Consider the following 21,248-nt stretch of genomic DNA (forward strand, 5'->3'; position numbering starts at 1 on the left):
GTTGTTCCAGCGTAATATTTGTACACCACTTGAGCCGCTGCACTTAAATATGCCTGCCTAACACTTCGATTTCATTTCTCGAGCACTTAGAGAAACCCAATCCAAGTGTTACGCACTCGTTCATTTAATATTCGAGTTCGCATCTTATCATTGAAAATGTTGCTGTTTGTTTTATCAACATACATGTTGCAGCGTCAATTCAGTTTTCTTAACCGAATTTCGTAAACAAAATATGCGGACCAAGTACATCTTAGCTTACTGTGACGGTTTGAGTGTGGTGTGTACGCGCAGCAGTTGGAGCGGTGTACGGATAGCATATATTAAATACCTACGTATTAGACCCAAGTTCAGCGAAATCTCAGATATGGTGCATATGTTTGAAAGCAGTCCATTATATGTAGAGCGGAAGTTTTTCATACATACGCAAGACTGGCGGGCAGGTAATGCTGTAGCATACATAACTGTTGCAACTAGCTGTAACTGGTGGCTGTTTGTTGCTGCTGCTATTCGCTGTTCACTTCACTTCAGTACGCTTCTTCGTACGTTATTCGACTTCATTTGGGTGGTAGTTAGTTGGTGTTCGGCGTTTCGAGTTCTGAATTGTTGCTGTTCCTACGAAAGATTTTGTTTCTCCAAGTTTGCAGCACAGGTTAACCATTAAAACATTCAGTTCAAGTTTGGCAATTTGCTGATGACCGTTCTCCATTTCGCGGGATGTGACGCCTGTGTGGATTTGGCAATAGGACTGTCGATTATGCTACAGGTAGGTGCTTGTGATTTTATGTACTAATAAGATTTTGTTGCAGATTTGTATCTAGATACTCTTTATCTTTTAATAAATAATAAATTCAAATTAAATAAAAAAAACTAATTTTTTTATTGAGGAAAATATCACCACCGATATTTGTAGTGAACAATTCTCTGCAATAACTTGAATCGTAGTTATCGCATTATAGATTTCTAAATTTCATTGTTGCTTTGCAAGTTTCTGTGCGCATATTATATTTTCCAAGTACTTGCTGTTTAAGTATATAGCAACGTTTATCGGAACTATTTATTTATATCGCCATGGTATTGTTACCATGTTTTCTTCGATTTAATTTCAAGTAGGCGGGGGCATCTAATGGCATTGGCATCATTCAAAACAAAAACGAAAAACGTTTGCATTTGTATATTCGGTAAATCAAATTTTCTAAACAAATTCGAAAAATTTTAGAAATGAATTGTGATATCAACAAAATGGGGAAAGTAAAACTACGCGTACGAAATGTCTGGTATGAACCTGACTTGAGTACAGAGGGCATTTATCTTTGTCCGATGCCACAGCCACCACAAGCGCCAGCTGGTGCATTGTGGTTTACAAACTTGAAACCATACGAACGGCTTTTCTACCATCAGACATTGAATTCCGTGCGGAAAAGTAAACGTTTTATTGCAACACCTGAGATACCTACCGACTCCTTGGATTTCCAACTACAATCACGGTATGATCACTCTCGTGAAATATTTCCAGAACGTGTAGATACGCTACTGCAAAGAGAAACTTGTGCTTGTCAAGGAACCGATGATGGAGGAGCAGAGGGTACAGTGGAATTGACTACATTTCGTGTACTTAAAAATGTGAAAACGGTGCAGTTACCTGACGGTGATACACAAGATCACCCACTGAGAATTGGTGGCATTAAAGAGAAAATTTCACCACATAGCGTTAAATTGATCAATAGTGGTGTACACAACCAATTGGTTAACAACGGTTTTTCGCGACAAACAGGAGACGGCAATTTTTTCCGTTATTGACGGAGTTGTTTTTGTGTTATTCCATGCATTTTTGAAAAATTTGTTGTTTTTTAAGATACATACATATACAACGAATCCAAGTTTGCCCAATAAACTTTTCACAAGTAAAATATAAAGTATAAAAAATAGTATTTACTAATCTATATGAAATATATTTAGTTTATCTACTACATAGTCTCATGCTTCCAATTTCGGTTGCTTACATTTACTTTGCTCGTCATCACTTTTGTCCGAAAGTGTTGAATTATTTTCCGTGGGCTTTTGTTTTTGTTTTTTGTTCTGATTTCTATGACTTTTTGCAACTTTGTCTTGTCCAATCCTGTAAAAACATTGGGAATATATGAAGTTTAAATCAAAAATGTATTTTATTTTACTCACATTATTGTCGCACGCGTTCCAGGACCCCAATGCGCCGTTGGATTTGCCTGGAATCGAGTTAATGCATTGCGACGACTGGATGGATTCGCTTCTGGATGCAAATCATCAAAAATGTACTCCTTTTCGGTCGGTCGCTCTAAGATGGCCTTTAAAGCAGTGCCTTCTATCATACGATCCGCTTTTACAGGATGGCGTTTAGCCCAACAACGTAATATATCCCATAAAACCGACGCAGGCGCATCAGTTTTTATAGAGTTTTTACTTGCATGTGAAAAAGAGACACGATAGCCTGCATGCAGGATTGCTGAACGGAATTTGAGCACAGGAATATTCTCCAATTTAAGCACACAACAAAGTTTGTCAAGCACATAGTACAGCGGCACGTCCAATAATTCTTCTTGCACCACAGCTAGCACACCTTGCAAACGACGTTGTGTTCCCAATTCACAGAGTGGTTTATTATCTACTGCTTGTATTAATTCCTTAACAAACTCGTGATCGTGAATAGGATGTGACCATATTGGACCGCCCATCTATATTTGAAAAATATATTTTGTTATTGAAAGTATAATTATTTATTGCGCTTCGGAAGCTTACATGATGTTTGTGGCCACAGTGTTCACAGTTCATGCCAACGTTTGGTCCAGTTGGAATACCGAATTTTGTTTGCGTTTTACCTTTGTCTGTGGTGTTGATTTTAACATTACCTAACGGTTGTAAAGTAAAAGTATCACAACCAGTGCATTGAAATACCATTGACTGTTTGCTACATTGAAATCATTAATTGCGAACGTATAGTAAAACAGATTATAAACTACTCACCTCATACTGTATTTGCATTTTGCTTGACTGACGTGCACTCGTACAAAAACACGTATGTAAAAATCTGCAGAAATACTCAGAAGAGGTTCAATGTATTTTCCGTAGCGATTTGCATGCGTTTCGATGGAGTGAAGCAGTATCCGCAGAGCCATTTCATGACAGCATTTCAAGCGCAATGGAACACATCCGTATTTAGCGTAACAGGCCTCTGGTGTATTTCCGGCTAAGACTGCCATATCAGTAGCAGTTACAAGCAATAAACCACCGTTCGCGATAGATTGCACAGCTGCATCTAAGAAGCGGTTGGGGCAGCCGTATGGGTCCAGGTCAATTACGTCAAAGTGCTTATCATTACCTGTGGAGAGGTACATAAGCGTCCTAATAAAATGTTAGTAATTTAATTTCAAAAATTTAGATTGCTCTTTGTAGATTTTGTGTGCAACTTACAGTGCATCCGATTGACTTGGTATAATTAAATGTTCCACCTTATTGTGTTTCACATTTTCACCAATTGATACTACAGCAGCTTTTGAAAGATCATTAGCAATAATTTCACGTACTCCAGCGACTTCTTTTGCATAGCGTATGCTACGCAAACCTGTTGCAGAAAGCGCTTCTAATATACGTAACCCATTTTCGTATTTTTGTCCTGGCGCGAGTGTATTAACGTCTATGTTAACATCAATATCTTTTGTATCCACGCTTCCTTCCTTTATTTTCTTATTAGCAGCTACATTACGCTCTTTTAGCCATCTTCGCGCAAACACATTTAGTACTGAAATACTTAGATCTCGGTTGAATTCTTGTACCGGGTTGTAGAAAACACTGCCTCCCGCGACAATTTCTGCGCTGCGTTCTTTAATTACACGGTCTGGCGCAACAACGCTTCCCTGATGGTTATTTGTATCCTGAGATTAGAACGTATTATTAAATGTAATGAATTATATTGGAAATTACACACTTTATTTTCTAATGTAGGTTCTGCCTCCATACTTTGTATCACTTGCTTTTCGTCCACGTTTTTGTAATCAGCTGGTTGAAGAATGCGGCATAATCTGCGTTGCCATTCAAGTCTCATCGGAAGATTTGCAAATCTTGTTAAATGATGAATTTGATTCATCATACTTTTACCAAAGTATTATATATTTTAGCGCATATTTATTTATATAAATGTGTATTTAATTGCCGGCTTATATGTATATTATTTGTACGAAGAGAAAAAGTGCACCATATGGTAACATTCCTTCAATTGTATAAAAGCATAAACGGTTGCCGGCTTTCGTTATAATTAGTAGTAAACATACAGTAATTTTTTTATATATATTCTATATTTTTGACGACTGATAATAGTCCAAAAGCGATTTAATAATTATGTATTAAAACAATCATTTTGTTTATTTTTTATAACATTTTTTGTATCAGTGATCTAACTCATCAAGTTCCATCATCAAAAATTTGAATTTGTACCAACACTGGGAGAACATATGCCCTTTCTAATTGGCACTACCGAACGAAATCAGCTGTTTCAAAATATAAAAAAAGATTCACCTGTAGTTAACATAACTTTAAGTAAGAGTTTTAATAAAATGAATAAAGTTTGTGGCAGTTTTATATCTATTCTGCGTTTTTCCAATGTTGAAAAAACGTACACAACATCAGTTATTCTCGGACGCCAGCTTTCGTATAAAAGTGATTTGTCACTCGACAAGCTGTACCCCAATAGCCGACTAAAACTTTTTACACCTCCACCAGTAAATAACTTATTTTATTTGTCTAAATTTATAACTAATATATATTAAAATTTGTAGCCCTCAAATACAGGTGATAAATTTTCTGGTTTTATACCCATTAATCAACTGGAAATTACTTATAGTCGAAGTTCTGGTCCTGGCGGACAACACGTGAATTGCGTAAACACAAAGGTTGACTTGCGTTTCAAGTTAGCTAGCGCCGATTGGATCCCTGAGAAAACAAGGCAAAAGCTTTTGGAAGCCGTAAGTAAATATATTGCATTTTATAGAAATTATAGTGATTTGAACTGGAATTGTAACACCAGTGCATTTTATTCAGAATTATAACATATAATTTCGGTTTCATACGAATAATATATATTTTTTTCTTAACTGCAGCTACAAAATAAACTCACCAAAGATGGTTACTTCGTCATAAAAAGCGATTTAACACGGTCACAGCAAATGAATTTGGCTGATGCCTTGGAAAAGCTGCGCAATATAATACGTGAGTACGAAGTAGAGAAGTTAGCACCGACTGAGGAAACTTTAGAAAAGTTGCGTCGCAGGTAAGTCGAAAATAACAACCGAAAAATTATTCCATTCACAACTATTACTCTCTCTTTTAGACAAGAAAAGGCGGCACGTGAAAGACTATTTGTGAAGCGACAAAGATCATTAACCAAATCTTCTAGACAGGGCCCAAACATCACCGATATCTAGATTATTTATAGATTTGAATAAAGTCAGGCTACTTTTTGAAAGCAAATAAAACGGCCGGTTGTTAAGCATTTGTAACTTCTTTAAGTGGAAGAAAAAACAATACAAATAAACAATATTATTAAATTACTATATATGCGTAGATGTGTATAAATATGGTTCATGAGATTGCATGAAAACTGTAATTGTTAACTAAATAATTTTTTTTTATCGAATCCTCTAAGCATCCATTTCGTCATAATTAATGGAAATCCTTATGGGATCCTCAGCGGGTGTTACGATAAATTTGCGTCGTTTACGTTCGTCCAATGTTGCTGTTGGAGTATTAGTCATCGAAGATTGTGTGGATGGATTAGCTGTAGAAGAGTCAGCCTCACCCACTGCATTCAAAACATTTATGCTAGGACAATTAGTCTGAGTGGGCATAGTTGCGCATCGTGGTAACTGTGAATAAATAATTTAATTAACTAAAATTGTAGCAATCAATATTGGGCATTTTATACTCACACTAGCTGCTAATATTTCATAGGTTTTTCCGTAATCGCTGGCAAGCGCTGTTGGATGACGATTCAAACTGCAACGGTTTCTATAAAAAAAAACATCGTTATATAGAAATTTATATTTAAGTACATGCTTACCTTCTATATTGAAGTGTTTGCTGTTGATTCATGGTGGAGTATAGACGTTCTATTTGATGCACCGTAGAATAGTTCTCCCTAATAACGTTCAACGCAGAGCGATCAAATAACTGTCTATTGCCAATGGGTGACCAAGTGTTTTGATAAGAAGCATCATCTAAACGGATTGTTCGTAATAGATCATAATCTATACCCAAAGTTTTTTGATCCTCTTGCGGAAGATTGGCAAATTCATCGATTAGCGCATTGGTGTCGATGCCATTCTTGGGAAGGCCTCGTGCGATTTTTATATCGTGTTTCCAAAATTCTCGATGATTTCTGGAAATTACGGGCGCAATTTCCTTAACTTTCAATACCAAAACGCCCATAATATACACACAAATTATATTTGAAATGGTTACGAGCATACTAATGGCACCTAATGTTACCAACTCAGTCGCTTGGTTTTTAGAAAATGAATGTGACTTTACAACAATGTTAAATCGTGATTCGTCCGTTTCGAAAAGTGTGTACATTAGTGCTAAAGCCCAGAGGACGCCCTGGCAAAATTAATTTAGAAAAATATATCCCAACAGCTACATTAATATATGCACATATGACCAACTTACCGCATTAATGGCCGGTGGTAGGAGTGATGCCGATATTGCCACACCCACTAATGAGCCAATATTACCGCCTAAAATTGCGACAGCTGCTGCAGCACCCGAAGGTATTGCTGTAAATAAACCGACCAGCAAAGAATGTAATTCACTGCGTGACAACATCTCAGCCGTTAGGCCTTCGCCATTGCCATAACGCTCATCGATGGAGCAGATCACCAGACCAAAAATGAAACCCACAATTGTAGCTATCAATATACCGATCAACTCATTTCTTAAACCCAATGTACGCAGCGTAGGATCTTTGATAGCGGTACCGAAAATAGCTGCTATAATGGGACCCATCAAAGGTGATACAAGCATACTGGCTGCAAGAAAAATCGTGCTGTTTTCGGCTAAACCGATTGCTGCCAAAATACTACATTTAGGAGTTGAGGAAATTACATAATCGTTTCGTTGGTAGAAAAACTACAAAAACCCAACTCACGTGGCAGATATTAACAATATGATGAAATCGAAAGTAATAGCGGCATCTTGTCTTACATCACGCACAATTTGCGCCACATTCAAACGACTTCGTACCGAGTTCATGAAACGATTCCAAACGCTTTGTTTTTGCTCGTTGAAGTTGCTTTAAAGTGTAAGGTTAACATGATTATCATTTGATTCTTGGAAATATTAACTACCATAAAAAGAACGTTACTTACACATCGTCATTCTCTTGCGCAAAATCGGATTCGGCCTCACGTCGAAATGTCTTTGAGACCAAGCAATTCATTACAGATACGGTGGATCCCACACGATCTCCGATACCCCACTCGTGAAGTTTGTCCAGTAAATTCTCGTAGTTCTCATTAAACTCAACTGTAAATATTATCTTATAACAAAGATACGGATTACTTCAATACAACTCGGATTATTTGTTCCAAAACTATAATATAATTATTATTTTTCAATATACACCAACCTGATGCATACGTCCATCAGTGTCTTTCGTCCAAACTGCATTGAATATTTGAGATCTTCTTAAAATTTCACGTAATACCGTCTCCATGCAAGAGTCACTTGGTATATTTAGTTGGGATGAGTCTCTTTTCCTTTTGCGGCTCGACGATGAGAGAATATCACGTAAACCTTCCCAAGATTTTCGTATAAATGGCGGACCATCCTATGCAATGCAAAAAAACAACGTTTTTCATTACAATATTTAGTATGACACCGGCTTACTCACCACATCAATGTCTTTCGCACTGTCCGAAGCGCTGCCCGTGCTACTATCCCGGAAGATGGAATTCTTAAGTAAATGTCCAGCATCGCCAAATAAGAATTTATTCGCTTCAGACTTTCGTCGCTTCGGAAAAGTGCTGTATTGCTGTTGATCCAGAGTTTGTGGAGTCAGTGGGTTTTCCATTTTAGCGCCCAGGCTAACAACATCGATTTCATTAGCATTTGAAGACAATTGATCGGTAAGATTAATGGTAACAGCAGCAGCGGTGGTAGTCGTAGCATTGGATAAATTCGATAATGTTGCAGTTGTTGTTGCTGTTGTGATAGGTGTGGAGATCAGTTTCTCATCTCGTGTATAGGTAGCGCCGATATCGGTTTTCTTTTTGCGAAATTCACTCTGCAGCAGCAACTCCTCCGTCTCTGTCGGTATGGTAATTATGAATAATACGACGGCCATTTGATTTGAATAATATTTATACAATATATTTGAAAAGAAAACAAAAATTCAATACAATATTTTTCAATAGTATTGTGTTTATTTTATTTTATCTTTTTTATTTTAGAGACAATTTAATAAATTCACTTCACAACACAATGACAACAATAACTATTTACTAAACAGTCCATAGTAGTCATAGCTGAAAGGGAATTCGCAATAACGGTATTCTATGAGCAATAATGTGGGGAGTTAGTAGCAAATATATTTTCAGTGGTACTCAACTAAATATATCGCTATATTATTTATAAACAAGAAAAAAATTATATATAATTGCTGAAACTGTTACTTCATGTACTGGCAGTTTAAATTCAATATATCAAAAACCGGTTTACTCTTCCGCTTCACTAACGATTTTTCGCGGCAGCTTTTTGCAGCCACCGCCAAAGCTTTTATGTCTTTATGCAGCATTTAAATGTCAAAAATCGTGGTTGCTGCTGTCTATTGTGCCTAGACCGAGGTGGTCCAAGAAAATTTTCAGCCAGTACATAAAAATTCAGTCATCGTTCGAGTCGTCTAAAGAAATGGCAGCCAATCAATTCTACGAAAACAGATTTACAAATTTTCATAAAAACCATATAAAACTATTTGCTGTTTATATGAAAACAGCAAATTTAATGCAAAATTCCAACGTGCTCAAGCGATCGCTTTAAACGTGTACAAATTGTTACAATTAATTAAACCAAAACCAAATGAAGTTGTAGAATAATTATTATATACATGTATGTGTGTATGTATGTATAATTTCGGAGCGGCTTAGTAGAGGAGAAGCATTGAATTTTCATGGAAATTTTTGTCTATGAGACTTTTTAAGTTCAAACAAACAAAAGAAAGTGCAGAGCAGCCAGTTTGTATATACGAAAATAAAATGCATTATAATTTGCTGGAGCAAAACGTAATTGGAAGTTGTAGCTGCAACATGTAATGTACGTAAAGAAAATCTATCCTAAAAGTATACTACACTTTTATGAGGTATTCACATGTTTTATTGGTCGTACATATGTTAATGGCCGGAGGTTGGCTGCAGGATAACCAAATGTGTGTGTGAGACGGACGCGGGTGTGTGTGTGCGTGTGGTTGTACTTGCGGTAGACGTTGTACCAAGTGGTTATATAATGTTTCAATAGAAAAGCTATTTTACTACCCATTAGTGATTATGCGAATGACTGTGTATGAAAGCGTGTGCAGTATTACAAAATACACACACACACACACACACACATTAGCATGCGACTGTTGAAGTGTGCGAAGAAGCGACAGAGATTGCTTGACGTAAACTTAATTTCATATTTAAATGCTTCAACTGGGCTTTAACGCAGCCAGCACAAATCATATACACCCACATTTTTGTGCACACAACGACTTGCATACATATGTACATGAATATATATGTATTTTGCACAAGTGAAAAGGTCCAACGAATTTCGTGGGTTCGGCAAGTAACCAAACACCTTTTTATTGTTGCCGCAGCAGCAATCACTTTCAAGCATGTGTATGCCGTTACTTTGCAGTCATATATACATATGCATGGCTGTCAATTGTAAACACCGTACGCGCAGGACTCTTTAACTGTCACTTGACATTTCGGTTTCATAGTCGCGAGCTTTTTGTGCAGCTGTCAAATTTAAAAAAATCAGATGTTTTGCCTGCAAAGATGCCGAGCCGGGCACTCTGTCTTGTTGGAGCATCAAATTGTATTCAGTGCGGTTTTCGAGAGAGTGCTCATTGTTATCACTCTCGCATAGGAGCTGTGCGTACAAATACTAAACTCGCAGCACTCTTGCCTTAACTGCTGTTGCTGTTACATCCTATCCTAACAAAAATATTGTTATGTAGCGAAAAAAATGTTCGAATATTTTTTAGTATTAAAACAGATCTCAACTGGCAATTGTCTTTTGTGTATGTGAAAAATGTTGGTTATTAGTTTAAATCAAATAGTTGCTGTTGTCATTCATTGAGTATAGTTTGGAATCAAATAATCTGAAACAAATAAAAATATTAAAATTTTTTTTTAATTTGTTACTGAGAACTTAATTTTAACGGAAGCGATATAACAGTGTTGTCTTTGCGTCTGTCAATTAAACCCACCAATTGACAATAATCCGCAAATTCTGCTAACAAATTTACAAAAAAAAAAAACCTCCTTACGCAACTATAATTCAATTCTACAGTAAGTGTGCAGTGTTAAATATTGGCAATATTGTACATACATATGTACATATGCACGTGTGTAGAAGCGTGTTTGCATTTTCGATACACAAGCGGGGTCTTGTACATACATACATACGTGTGGCGTACGGATGTGCAACCGGTTGGCAGACTGTGCAAAAATTCAAGTACAAGGATATTCGCTTTGAAGGTTTCTTTTCGCCTTCAACAGCCAAACAGTAGCAGTCGCTGGCTATTGGCCGTTTGCATTCACACCAATTTGAAGGATGTGACGACGCTGAGCGTCAAAGCGTTTCGTTATGCAATTGCTTACGTATTTTTATGCACAGTAGCGACCTTTTCCACTTGCGTGCATAATCAATGGTAATGCAATGTTCATATACATACATACATATGTACATATTTATGCATGCATGCCGGTAATTGTACACTGCCATACGCCCCCTTTTGAACAACACACACACAAAAATCGCATTTAAATATGCCTTAATAACAACAAAATAATTAAATCAATACGGGAAACTGTATTATGATGCTTGAGCTAGTGGCTGGCACCTGCAAAAGGAATAAAACATTAAATAGTCCTTAGATTGCCAAAAAAGTTGTTTAGCATTTCTCTTGGCTATTTGTATTTGATTATAGAAGTCAGTTGCATATTTACAGATTTTGTTTCAACGCTCTTTAAAGCGACGGACTGCTTCCTGTTGATGCCCGAAATCATGTTCATTGCTGTTGCTAGTATTGAAGAATACATTTTCACTCAAAGTAACTCGCCGTCTTGTTTAACAGCCGATTACATTTATTTGCATAAATTAAGATTCTTTACATTCAATTAATAATTTCAACCGTACAGAATTCGTCAAAACACTTTGCGACTAATATTTAAATTTTATTTGAAAAATGACATTTAGCAAAGATTAAATAGATACTAACGTGGTGAATTTTCAAAAACGCTTAGCAAAGATCAAACAGTAACTAGCGTGGTGAATTTGCAACGACCATGCTGCCATATGGAAAGAATAGCACAAATTTCTATTAAGTCATTTATATTCATTTCCTACGTTATGTTAGTGATTGTAAAGTTTTAATACTTTTTAAATATTGTTAAAAACAAAAATTATTATTTTTTCTTAAATAATTAGTCGAATTCATTAATTTCATAAAATTGGGGGAATATTGAAAATCTCAAAGTGGTAGTACAACACTGTACACACATACACAACGATGCATTTCAAAAAGGGAAAACTCAATCTACAATTGTATACAATAGCACTGTCACTTGGCTGGCTCGATTGTAAACGCGCAAAGCAAAGCAGAATCGGAATTTTGTTGAGTTGACGTTTTTAGTGCATTCTCGCTTTATTATAAGATTCATTTTGCTTGTTCCAGTGAAGCGGTCGCGTTGTTATTTCGTGTATATTTAGTGGCAATTTTTGTAATATAAGAAATTTCTTAATTTATAACTATAAGCGCGTACCTGTACCGTGTGCAAATCGTTTCCAAAACAAAGTGTAAATAAGAATGTACATTTGTGTATAGAAAATATATAAAAATACATAAGAGTGCGGTGAAGAGCAGATGGCATTTTGTTAGTGTATTTCTGCTTGCCCAGACGCGCGCATTTCGGCGCTTCGCTGGCAATGTGATCAAATGCATTTCTTTTAACATACTGAATTGTTAATAGATATTTAAATGCTTGTAAAATGCGAACAAGTGTTTAAGAATTGTGTGGAATTGATTTAACGTGAAAAATAGCTGACCTTCTGAATTATTGCTGCACTACTAACAGCATAGTTATCAGTAAATTCCAAGAAGGCATGTGAAAAGGTAATTGTTTTAGTTTTAAATAAGAACGGAAAGGGAAGCCACGGAACAGCTGTACCGAACTTAAGCTGTGATTGACAGTAACTTATTGTAGGCAGTGCTGTAGTGTTGTTATGCCTATCAGCTGTTTTGATGAATAGCCGGTGTGGACTTACGAAGGAAGAGAATGCTTCTTTGAAAAATTGTCATCATAAATTAATAAAATAAATATGCTTATAAGCAACATAAATAGATACAAAGCGAGACAACTTGACACAATTTAATTTTGAAACAAACTTGCTCAAGTGTTGTGTTATACTTATAATATTTTAGCTCTATAGCGTGCTTACATTCCTATACATGTAGCTACTAAAATTTGTTACATACAGCTGACTTTGTAGCTCGATTGTTCCCTTTGTTTTATTCCTCGCGTACCTACCTCCTGTTGAACAGCTAGACATCCTTCCATTGTTGTCTGTTTCTACATAGTGCTTAGGGAGATAGGCACATGCTATGCTTATTGTTTCGTGTAGTGGGCATACACATACACATGTACACATATGTTTAATATGCGCTTCACTAATTTGGCATATTTTATGTTACGAAATTATGTAAATCTTAGCAGCCAGTTTAAAAACAACATTTGACAGGAGTCAAAAACATTTCAAAATGCATTATCATAATACGTAGTTAAACTGTATGCTTCGAGTTTCTATAATTAAATACATACTACAAATATACATATGCATGTGTATATAACCTGAAATTTATATATTAATTCACATAACATCGGAAATATTAAAAATCTTTTATAAATCAGCCAAATAATTTTTTGGAAAATTAAACAACTGTTCGTTAATAGCGAAGTATTTATAAATATTCAATCGTTTCTTAATAATTATTTAAATAATTTTAAATTTTATTAATAAATAATAATAATTAAAAATGTTTACGGGTCTTATGTTTATTTAATATAATTTCACTGGCTAATATTAATCACATGGCTTCACGAATATATGAATGAAACAATATATAAATATTTATGCAAATATACAGATCACATGCACATATTTACATAAATAGATTTGATAAAGCACCAGCAAGTTATTTTTAATAATCATTGTGAAAGATTATTGTACAAATCTCAATGTGTATATGCAAAGCAGACATAAATAACTTTTAAACAAACTATACTTATCTCATATGAAATAGTGTATATGAATGTTTGAATACGCAAGATGCTTAATGCACTGACTCATGTTTTAAATAACTTTATACAAAAGTAAATATGAACAAGCGTCTGTCTTAAAGAGATTTATGTTAATACTACTATATGCTTTAGTAATTTTCCATTCGTTGTTAAAAATTATTATTTATAATGTTTTTTGGAAAAATAATTAATTTTTAGTATAAAAAATACATTTGCGTATTTCAAATTTGATTATATGTAGATATACTACACAGAATATGATAACTCGTCAAGTGTTTGTGTTGCATTGTGTTATCGTTATCAACACTTTTGTAATTATGCAATGTGATTGTACATTTGTATAAAGTTCTGTAAAAAGGTAGTCATGTTTGTATGTATACATACATATATTGTTATATTCAAACGTAATGTAATTTTTCGAAAGGCCAACTCACAATTGCTTTTATCAATATATAAATACATATGTATTTATATGTATATACGTATTGTATATAATATCTAAGAGTAATAAGCTAACGTTGTTTATAAAATTTACTGCCCTGCATTATTGCTACTACATACAGGTGAATGCAATGTACTTTCATTAAGTTTGATTGATGACATTTAGGCCTTAATTTGATTTTTTTTACAAAATATATAATTTACGTTTATATAAATATTTATATATTATATTAACTAATAATTAGGCATATATGTACACAAATATTCATATATTTTCTACTATATAAGTGAGTATGCATAAAAAAATGTCGTTTTGCGGTAAAAAAAACTATTTCCAAACAACTTCAATTCTTGGTTAGCCAGCAGATAACGGATAGATATCCTATATAAAAATGTATGTACATATGTATGTATATAAAAATAAAATAATATGTCCACGCGGTTTCACATGTGGGTTAATTTTTTTTTCATTTTTTAGCATTATAGTCGGCACACACTCATATCAACACATTGCACGTGCTGTTAAGAAGAAGCAAGCTGAATAAATTAAATTACAGTGGAACTTCTATAACTCGAATCACCATCAGCCACAAAAAAACTTCGAGTTATAGAAATGTTCATTAAAACACAAATTTTTCAAAAAGCTGTAAAATATAGATTTATACACAGTTTTAGTTATTTACTTCGCAACAAGTTGTATTTAAATACATTAAAACATGCAACATTCTTGACGTCTATATCTCATGCCTTTGTTACACGATTTAGGGAATCTATAAGTATAAAATCATATTTTTTGTTTGCCTGCATACGATATAGAAAGATTCTTTTAAAATTCTGCGTCGATAGTAAAATTTTAAATTTTGTATAATGTCCTGGTCGAAAAGTTCGATTTATGGAAGGAAATTTGTATGAAATTTGACTTCTATTGCCACTTCAAGAGTTCGAGTTATGGAGAACTTCGAGTTATAGAAATTCGAGGTAGGGAAGGAAATTTGTATGATTTTGGCTTCTAAACGCTATTGCTTATTCAAGTGTTCTAGTTATGGAAGTTCCACTATATTTCGTTTCAGTTTAGTAAAATTTGTATTTTACATTACTACATTACTCGTATGTAGTAAATATGTATATATACATACAAATGAATATTAACATATTATTTATTACAGTTTGTTACTATCGCTTGACTTGAACTTATTTCAAGGCCAAAATGGTACTTTTAGTTTTATTGTTCTTATTTTGAGATTTATGAGGAGAAAATGTATTCTAGCGGTTCGAAATTGCATGGTATTAAAAATAATAACAAAAATAAAAAAATATATATATAAAAAAAGTAATAATAATAATAATAAATAATAAAAATAAAAAAATAATAAAAATAAATAAAATAATAACAATAAAAATATAATAAAAATATAAACAAAAAATTAAATAAAGTAATAAAAAAATAAAAGAAAATAATAAAAATAAAAAAATCCCAAAATTTGTAGTTACAGCTAACACTAGTGAGATATACTCGATCCAAATAATATATAAGCTATCCAAACTATACCAAGCTTGAAGCAAATTTCAAAATTAAATTTCTCAAACAGATATTAACAAAAATAATAAATATTTCTATATACAAAATATATTATACTATTATCCAAAAGAAATTATTTGCATGAAGCATTTAATGGCATTTTGCCAATATAGTATGTGTCTGTATTAGTGCCAGCTGATAAATTAGATAAATAAAAGATGCAATCATTTAAATTTTATTTTCAATAAACTGCTGGGCATTGTTTATTTTTCTTGCATATTTCAAAATCAATAAAAATACTACAAACACTCATACCCTTTCATAAGTATGTGTAGTTGAAAGCAAATTGCAAATAGCCGAAAAATTCAGCACATACACATCCTAATATGTAACTGTTGCCAAGTTCAATGTCGTAAACAGATTTGGCTGAATAACTGCATATACAGTTTTCAAGAACCGTCAAAGTGTAATGACTGCAATCATATGTATATTGAAATATGCACCCAGTGGCTGGTAAACTTGCGTAATGCTTTTTCCATTTACGTCAATGTTTGTTTGGATAGATATACCAGCATATATTATATTTTTTCAGAATTATATAAGTTCTATGGAAAGATATTTTTAATAGAAAAGTCAAGTCAAGTACTTGTACGAGTATATACAAGAAATAGTTCCATTAGCAGCTTGAGAAAAAAATTATAAAATTCAGTTAAATTGTATACCAATTTCACAGATCGTAGACATTCCGATTTATATTTTAGTCAATTATGATATTATAAAAGTTGCATATGTAAATATACTTGACAATCTAATGTAAAACTGAATGTCTTAAATCTTTTGGAATATCTGTACTATTTGAACTAGTTTCATGTTTTGACACAAATCGAAATTGCATCATAAACCACTGTATATGCACCTTAATACAACGGTTTGAATTTATATATAATTTTTTATCTTCTAAGCCATCTTATACTGCTAAAAGAACAAAGGCTTACCGGCGATGCAGCAAAACCTTGGTGCTACACGTCGTATACGTTATTAAAAATCCACACTTTTCCACCAGCGCATATCCAATGCCTATTAATACACACACTCGTGCAAACAAGTATGCTGTTGACAATTGCTGTCAATTAAAATCGAATAGCCAAGCAGTGATTGGTAGTGTGCGGTCATAGTCAAACAAACTGGCTCACGCCAACAATTACCACTTGAAGCACAGCAACCCTCACACCCTGATTACATATAGTGTGCTATCATTTATAATTTTAATGAACATTACAGCTGGTTGTTAGTGCATGGAAGCGAGGCTTGTAGAGCATATTGAAAGTGGATTTCAAACTATAAAACTGAAATAATCTAAGGTGTATATGAATGAAGAAAAAAATTAAATTAAATTTACAAGAACTAAGGAGTCCTTATGTTCCAACTAGGAATTAGAAATATATACAGTGGAACTTCAATAACTCAAACTTCTATAAGTCGAAGATCTCCATAACTCGAACTTTTGAATTGGCAATAGAAGGCAAATTTCATACAAATTTCCTTCCATAAATCGAACTTTTCGACCAGAGCGTAATACAAAATTTGAAATTTTACTATGAAGGAACAATTTTAAAGGAGTCCCTATATTCGTATTGAGGCGACCAAAAAATATGATATTACACTTATAAATTTCATAAATCGTGTAACAAAGGCATGAGATACAGACGTCAAGAGCCAAACAATAGCAAAAAGCAACAAACAAAATTACAGAATACACGTTTTAATGTATTTATTTAAAACTTTTTGCGAAGTAAATAACTAAAACTGTGGGTAAATCTATATTTTATACATTTTTAAAAAATGTATGTTTTAATAAAAATTGCTATAACTCGAAGTCTCTCTATCGAGTTAGAGAAGTTCCACTGTACATATATATAAGGAGCTCTGGAAAATATAGTATAGACAAAACCTAACCTTTAATAATCTATACCACATACTATACACACTTTTCTATAAACATTTACTGTTTCTTAAAATTTACTTTTGTATATTTAAATGCATAAATTAGGCAGCGTAAAAAACAATCTCCTCAATCCTATATAGTTCAAAGAGCACTCAAGTGTTTTTATACAGCGGCTCTATATATATATGTATGTATTCATATATACGCATTTGCAAGTTTATACATTCATATTTACATAAGTCGGCACATATTTATTCGAACAAAAAAATACACATAAATAAGTAGATTTGTTGGCAAATTACATGTTCTGCCTATTTATAAACCACATGAACCGCATGAATTTGCCGCTCACTGATTTGTTTACCCAAAAATATGTAGAAAAGCAAGAAACAACGCCTCCAGGTTAACGCAAATTACCCGCCCGTCTGCCATTTAACTTTATATATTTTTGAAATTTAATGTTATTTTCGTTCTATTGAAAAGCACGTGGCTGGAATAACATATTTTCTACAAAACACTTAATACTAATTTAGTTTGCTCGACTGACTGAGGCATATGCTTTATAAGCGCTTGATAAATGTGTGATTAATATGTAGGTTATGGTAGGGAAATCATGAAAAAGTCTTATAATAATGTTAGAATCAAAGGTTTATAAACCGCTTTATATATATTTTAAAGTTTGACTTTCTGTTAGTCATTCAAAAATGTTAGCACCTAGAACACTGCGCATATCTCTAATTATAGCTAAAGTTCGTGCTAGCAACTACCGTTATTATTGTTATTTGTTAGTAAATGTAAATATTATCCAATTTCAGGCTTCTGGTGCATATTTATGGTATTACCAATGCTGCGAAAATTTATCAATTACTGATAAGGCAACTATAAGTTGGGAAAAAACTTATTTTAATTTTATAAATTTTCTGCAAATTAAGCCCCAAAATAATCAGAGTGCTTATGTGGTATTGTGTTTTATTTATGGCAAATAAAATTAATACTGCTCAAAGTATTTGTACTTCAAGTACAGTGGAACTTCTCTAACTCGAATCACCATCATCCACAAAAAAACTTCGAGTTATAGAAATGTTCATTAAAACATAAATTTTTCAAAAAGCTGTAAAATATAGATTTACCCAAAGTTTTAGTTATTTACTTCGCAAAAAATACATTAAAACATGTATTTTGTAATTTTGTTTGTTGCAGTTTGCTCTTGACGTCTATATCTCATGCCTTTGTTACACGATTTAGGGAATCTATAAATATAAAATCATATTTTTTGTTTACCTGCATACGATATAGAAAGATTCTTTTAAAATTCTACGTCGGTAGTAAAATTTTGAATTTTATATAATGTCCTGGTCGAAAAGTTCGATTTATGGAATGAAATTTGTATGAAATTTGACTTCTATTGCCACTTCAAGAGTTCGAGTTGTGGAGAACTTCGAGTTATAGAAATTTCGAGTTAGGGAAGGAAATATGTATGAAATTTGGCTTCTAAACGCTATTGCCAATTCAAGTGTTCGAATTATGCAGATCTTCGGCTTATAGAAGGTGCGAGTTATGGAAGTTCTACTGTATGTACAAGTGTATATTTTTTATAGAGCGCAAAAAAAAACTATTAAAAAACTAGTTCAATGCATATAACAAAAGTAATCTTTTCATACTGATATTGCTCATAAAGCAAACTCATAACAAACACAAAACACTTGTAATGTAAGTTTATTTACATTGTATCCATATAAACGTTGATGTCAACTGTGTTAAAATAATAATGTAATTAATAGCTACTAATTAAAAACACTCACTGGTTTGTTGACTTTTAAACGAAGCTTCACTAGCGTATAAATTCAATCATCCAGTATTTACAGCGCACATTAGCTGCATTTACACATCCATATGTTAGTAGTACATATAGACGCTTTATTCACCCAAAAAATCGTAGAAAAATATCAACCATATGCACGTGTTTACATTTAACTAGTTTTTACCAGCGTTTTAGTTCAAATAAGCGCATATTTGCAAATAGTACAATTTTATGTGCAAATTTGCTTTACCATTTTAAATGAACGAGATAATGAGTTGCGCCAAAAGAGTGTAGAATAAACAGTAAAAAAAAAAATTATTATGTTAACATAGCATTTCGCTCAATGCAAATAATGAGATTGTTTAAAAATAAGCTTTGCTAGACGTTTATTATATGTTTATGGAAATTACCAAGTATTTGGCACGTTAAAAAGTGATAATGGAAGCCAGTGACGTCTTACGATAGAAAGTTGCCAGGTTTATCTTCATGAAATACCTGACAATAAATTTTGAGAATATAGTTTTAATCTATATAAAAACATGCGATTTGAATTATCGTGCTTTTCATTCCGAAAAATAAAGAACTCGGCATTTCTACCAAATTTACTCAAAACAAGTAAGGAAAGGCTAAGTGCGGGTGCAACCGAACATTTTATACTCTCGCAATTTACTAATATATTCTTATTAAGATAACACACAATTTGACCCAATTTGAAAGTCCTATAATTAGGTATATGAGAGCTAGGGGAAGTTATGACCCTACTTTAACCATTTCTGGTACAGAGACACACTATTAGTAGAAAAATATTTCCTCTGATACCTGAGAGATTTACCAAAATTTTCGGTGACGTATCTGATGAATATGTAGGCTGGGGCATATACAGTCTTAATTTTGGACTCTGTAAAGCCGTGGAATTTTAAAATTCCCGTTATTTTCTGAACACACTGCGTATTATACTTTACCTTATAACATCTGATGGAAATAATTGGGTGCTAATGGACTCTATTTTCTGTTTGCAAAAAAAAAGAAGCAAATTATTAGTGTGAAATTAAGAATTAATGCATAACAAATGATCCATGTCCATTTATATTCAATATTAGGATCTAATTGAACTATGATATTCATGAGCAAATTTGCAAAAGAAAAAAGTTTAATATGTTCTTTGTGATTATATATAAAATTTCGCAAATTTTAACATTATCAAGTTTAATAAGCAAATAAACCAATGCGCTCTCTCCTGCGTATATTAATTGGTTTTGATTTTTTAATTCTCCGCTAAGTATTCTGTAGAGATTTGTTCGCCGTTAAACGCCAATTAACTGCTCGCATTTTTATCGCATTTGTTAATTGTTGAGATGGTGTGAAAATTTCGCCCGGTGTTAAGGATCTGTGTGTTCAAAATGCGTTAAATAGCAGTTGTCGAGTATGATTTTAACCAGTTTAAATTGGTTATTGCGACAGGTCAGTTGGTGATTTTGGATTGTTTACTGCTGTTTTTGCTGCTTCAATTTGCTTCCGAGTTTTTGTGGTTGTTGATTAATAATTCAATTGAGTTGACGAGCGTTTATAAATTGATTAAGAGGCGATAACAGAGTGTAAATTTTCTGAACTTTTTCATTATTTGATATTCATCGTTGTGTTAATAGCATCATTTTTTGTGTTTTATGAATATTTTTTTTTTTGTTTTTAAATGTCAAGTGTCGTATGTGAGTTGGGTGAAAGCAATCTGCTAACAAAGTAATTGATAGGCAAAGTTTTTGATGAAATGATTTTCTATTTTTTATACTGAGGTTTGGAAGTTATTAATTTTAAAATAAAAATTATTTAAACGTAATAAATTTTATGTACTTATTATTTAATAAAAATATCTCAATTCAATTTTTATTAAATATACATTATGTCTTCTTTACAGTTTCGAAACGTGTACTAATGAAGTCATCCGTTTAAGGAATC

The 21,248-nt window shown here is 33.1% G+C and overlaps 5 protein-coding genes across 5 annotated transcripts; 3 read left to right on the forward strand and 2 right to left on the reverse strand.

Moving 5' to 3' along the window:
* The first annotated feature begins 1,001 nt into the window (after positions 1–1,001).
* On the forward strand, positions 1,002–4,995 carry LOC105214182 (protein CFAP276). The gene is made up of 2 exons (XM_054227847.1): positions 1,002–4,748; positions 4,806–4,995. Exon 1 carries the CDS (start codon positions 1,219–1,221, stop codon positions 1,795–1,797), a length of 579 nt encoding a protein of 192 aa, XP_054083822.1. The 5' UTR covers positions 1,002–1,218; the 3' UTR covers positions 1,798–4,748; positions 4,806–4,995.
* On the reverse strand, positions 1,875–4,120 carry LOC105214183 (tRNA (guanine(26)-N(2))-dimethyltransferase). Its single transcript, XM_011187452.3, has 6 exons — positions 3,959–4,120; positions 3,445–3,905; positions 2,998–3,375; positions 2,773–2,941; positions 2,176–2,708; positions 1,875–2,116 (listed from the first exon to the last, which is right to left on the reverse strand). The coding sequence occupies exons 1-6, from the start codon at positions 4,118–4,120 to the stop codon at positions 1,975–1,977; spliced, it is 1,845 nt and encodes a 614-aa protein (XP_011185754.2). The 3' UTR covers positions 1,875–1,974.
* On the forward strand, positions 4,552–5,581 carry LOC105214186 (peptidyl-tRNA hydrolase ICT1, mitochondrial). The gene is made up of 4 exons (XM_011187454.3): positions 4,552–4,748; positions 4,806–4,991; positions 5,127–5,296; positions 5,357–5,581. Exons 1-4 carry the CDS (start codon positions 4,584–4,586, stop codon positions 5,448–5,450), a joined length of 615 nt encoding a protein of 204 aa, XP_011185756.2. The 5' UTR covers positions 4,552–4,583; the 3' UTR covers positions 5,451–5,581.
* On the reverse strand, positions 5,557–8,521 carry LOC105214185 (uncharacterized). Its single transcript, XM_011187453.3, has 8 exons — positions 7,916–8,521; positions 7,652–7,852; positions 7,392–7,561; positions 7,172–7,315; positions 6,694–7,102; positions 6,086–6,624; positions 5,955–6,033; positions 5,557–5,891 (listed from the first exon to the last, which is right to left on the reverse strand). The coding sequence occupies exons 1-8, from the start codon at positions 8,366–8,368 to the stop codon at positions 5,667–5,669; spliced, it is 2,220 nt and encodes a 739-aa protein (XP_011185755.2). The 5' UTR covers positions 8,369–8,521; the 3' UTR covers positions 5,557–5,666.
* An 80-nt stretch (positions 8,522–8,601) lies between these two features.
* LOC128920502 (uncharacterized) lies at positions 8,602–21,236 on the forward strand. Its single transcript, XM_054227849.1, has 2 exons — positions 8,602–9,333; positions 21,208–21,236. Exon 1 carries the CDS (start codon positions 8,932–8,934, stop codon positions 9,058–9,060), a length of 129 nt encoding a protein of 42 aa, XP_054083824.1. The 5' UTR covers positions 8,602–8,931; the 3' UTR covers positions 9,061–9,333; positions 21,208–21,236.
* The last annotated feature ends 12 nt before the right edge of the window (positions 21,237–21,248 follow it).

The sequence above is a fragment of the Zeugodacus cucurbitae genome, chromosome 3 (assembly GCF_028554725.1).
Source record: "Zeugodacus cucurbitae isolate PBARC_wt_2022May chromosome 3, idZeuCucr1.2, whole genome shotgun sequence".
In the NCBI taxonomy this organism is placed as follows: Eukaryota; Metazoa; Arthropoda; class Insecta; order Diptera; family Tephritidae; genus Zeugodacus; species Zeugodacus cucurbitae.